Source organism: Octopus bimaculoides, chromosome 5 (genome assembly GCF_001194135.2).
Source record: "Octopus bimaculoides isolate UCB-OBI-ISO-001 chromosome 5, ASM119413v2, whole genome shotgun sequence".
Lineage (NCBI taxonomy): Eukaryota > Metazoa > Mollusca > Cephalopoda > Octopoda > Octopodidae > Octopus > Octopus bimaculoides.
Genome location: NC_068985.1, coordinates 53,044,336 through 53,045,718, shown reverse-complemented (window position 1 = coordinate 53,045,718; position 1,383 = coordinate 53,044,336). Strand labels below are relative to the sequence as shown.

Below are 1,383 nucleotides of genomic sequence, written 5' to 3'. Positions count from 1 at the left end.
TCCGAGCTCCTGAAATGGGCCATGGGAACTGGCGTTTCTCTTCTACGAAAGTCATTAGAAACAAAAAGAGGACGTTCTAATATTACAAAAGGACCAGTAATCGCCCGATTGTCATAAAAGCCAATAAAAGATTCGAAGACTTTACATACACGTAAATAATTAAGTGTTAATGATCGTAGTTTCTAACACAGGAACAAAGCCATAAGTTTGAAGAGAGGAAATTAATAAATATCAACTCCGATACTAGGACTGCTATTTGGTTTTATCGACTTCGGAAGTGTGATAGACAAAATTGAGTTCGATGGTATTTGAAATCACAATGTAGAATGTTGGAAGAAATGTAAAAAAATTCTACCGACGTGCTAACGATTCTGTCATTTTTTTGCATTTCGTGCAGGCGATCATTCTCATGTCGACTAGCAATTCAGTTAGATTTATATATTTTGCTTTAAGTATACAGTTCAATTAAATAATTGCGATTTTATTTGCCCACAAACCATGCTTTAACTTCACGCTTTCTCTTCGTTACTTTTCAATTTGCTATATATCTCAGTATATCTTTCCTCAAATCATTGCAGAGATGCGGAATATGATGGGCTCTGCTAGGTCGAAAAGTGCCCAAGATACGTCATACATGGGGATAGTGCCCTTACGATACCTTAAGGTCAATAGTAAAGTAAGGTAGTGCATAGTTGTAGTGCTGACCTAAGAGTGAATCACAACTATAATGGATATATTTGTAAAAATGTTGAAATGACAAATTTAACAGGTAACAAAACATCTACTTACAGATAGATAGCATTTTAAAGCAGTTCCTTCTGTGAAATGCAACTTGTGCATTAGTATATTACATATAAATAATATCTGGTGAGAAAATAAACTTATGTTTTGTTGTTATCAGTAGTGAATTGCTTTATCGTTTCCTCAATTAGTTTTATCAATTGCATTACATGAAGACGATCCTTGTTAATTGACTGTAACAGCTTGGTTTATCTCATACCCACCCTATTGACCAATAAAAATAAACTTGTTTTATGGAAACATCATTTCCTTTTTCCTTTTTAAAAAAATAAAAAAATTGAAAGTACCACTTAAATTTAGTCTGAGCTGATAAGCAATACTTATGAGTAGTCGTTGCTAAACAAGAAAAAGTCAACAAATGCATAAGTAGAAGAAAAGCTACATCAATAAAATTCGTAAGGAATTTGATGTGACACATACACAAATTTATAAGGCGAACAGAATTATGTGACATCCATGCCTTTCTAATGACTATTGTTAATGTATAAAAAGTGAAGATAAGAATTGGATATTGATTCATAAATTCACCGGAAGTTTACTTTTAATATATGATGACCACCTCTAAGACATCATCTTCCACAC

The 1,383-nt window shown here is 32.9% G+C and overlaps 1 protein-coding gene across 1 annotated transcript in view; it reads right to left on the bottom strand.

Moving 5' to 3' along the window:
• The window catches only part of LOC106883853 (scavenger receptor cysteine-rich domain superfamily protein), a 36,956-nt gene extending 36,010 nt beyond the window's left edge, over nucleotides 1-946 (bottom strand). The window contains exon 1 of the mRNA XM_014934992.2: nucleotides 790-946. Coding sequence (XP_014790478.2) covers nucleotides 790-802 — 13 coding nt within the window. The 5' untranslated portion in view covers nucleotides 803-946. The remainder of the gene's footprint in view (nucleotides 1-789) is intronic.
• Between the last annotated feature and the right edge of the window lie 437 nt (nucleotides 947-1,383).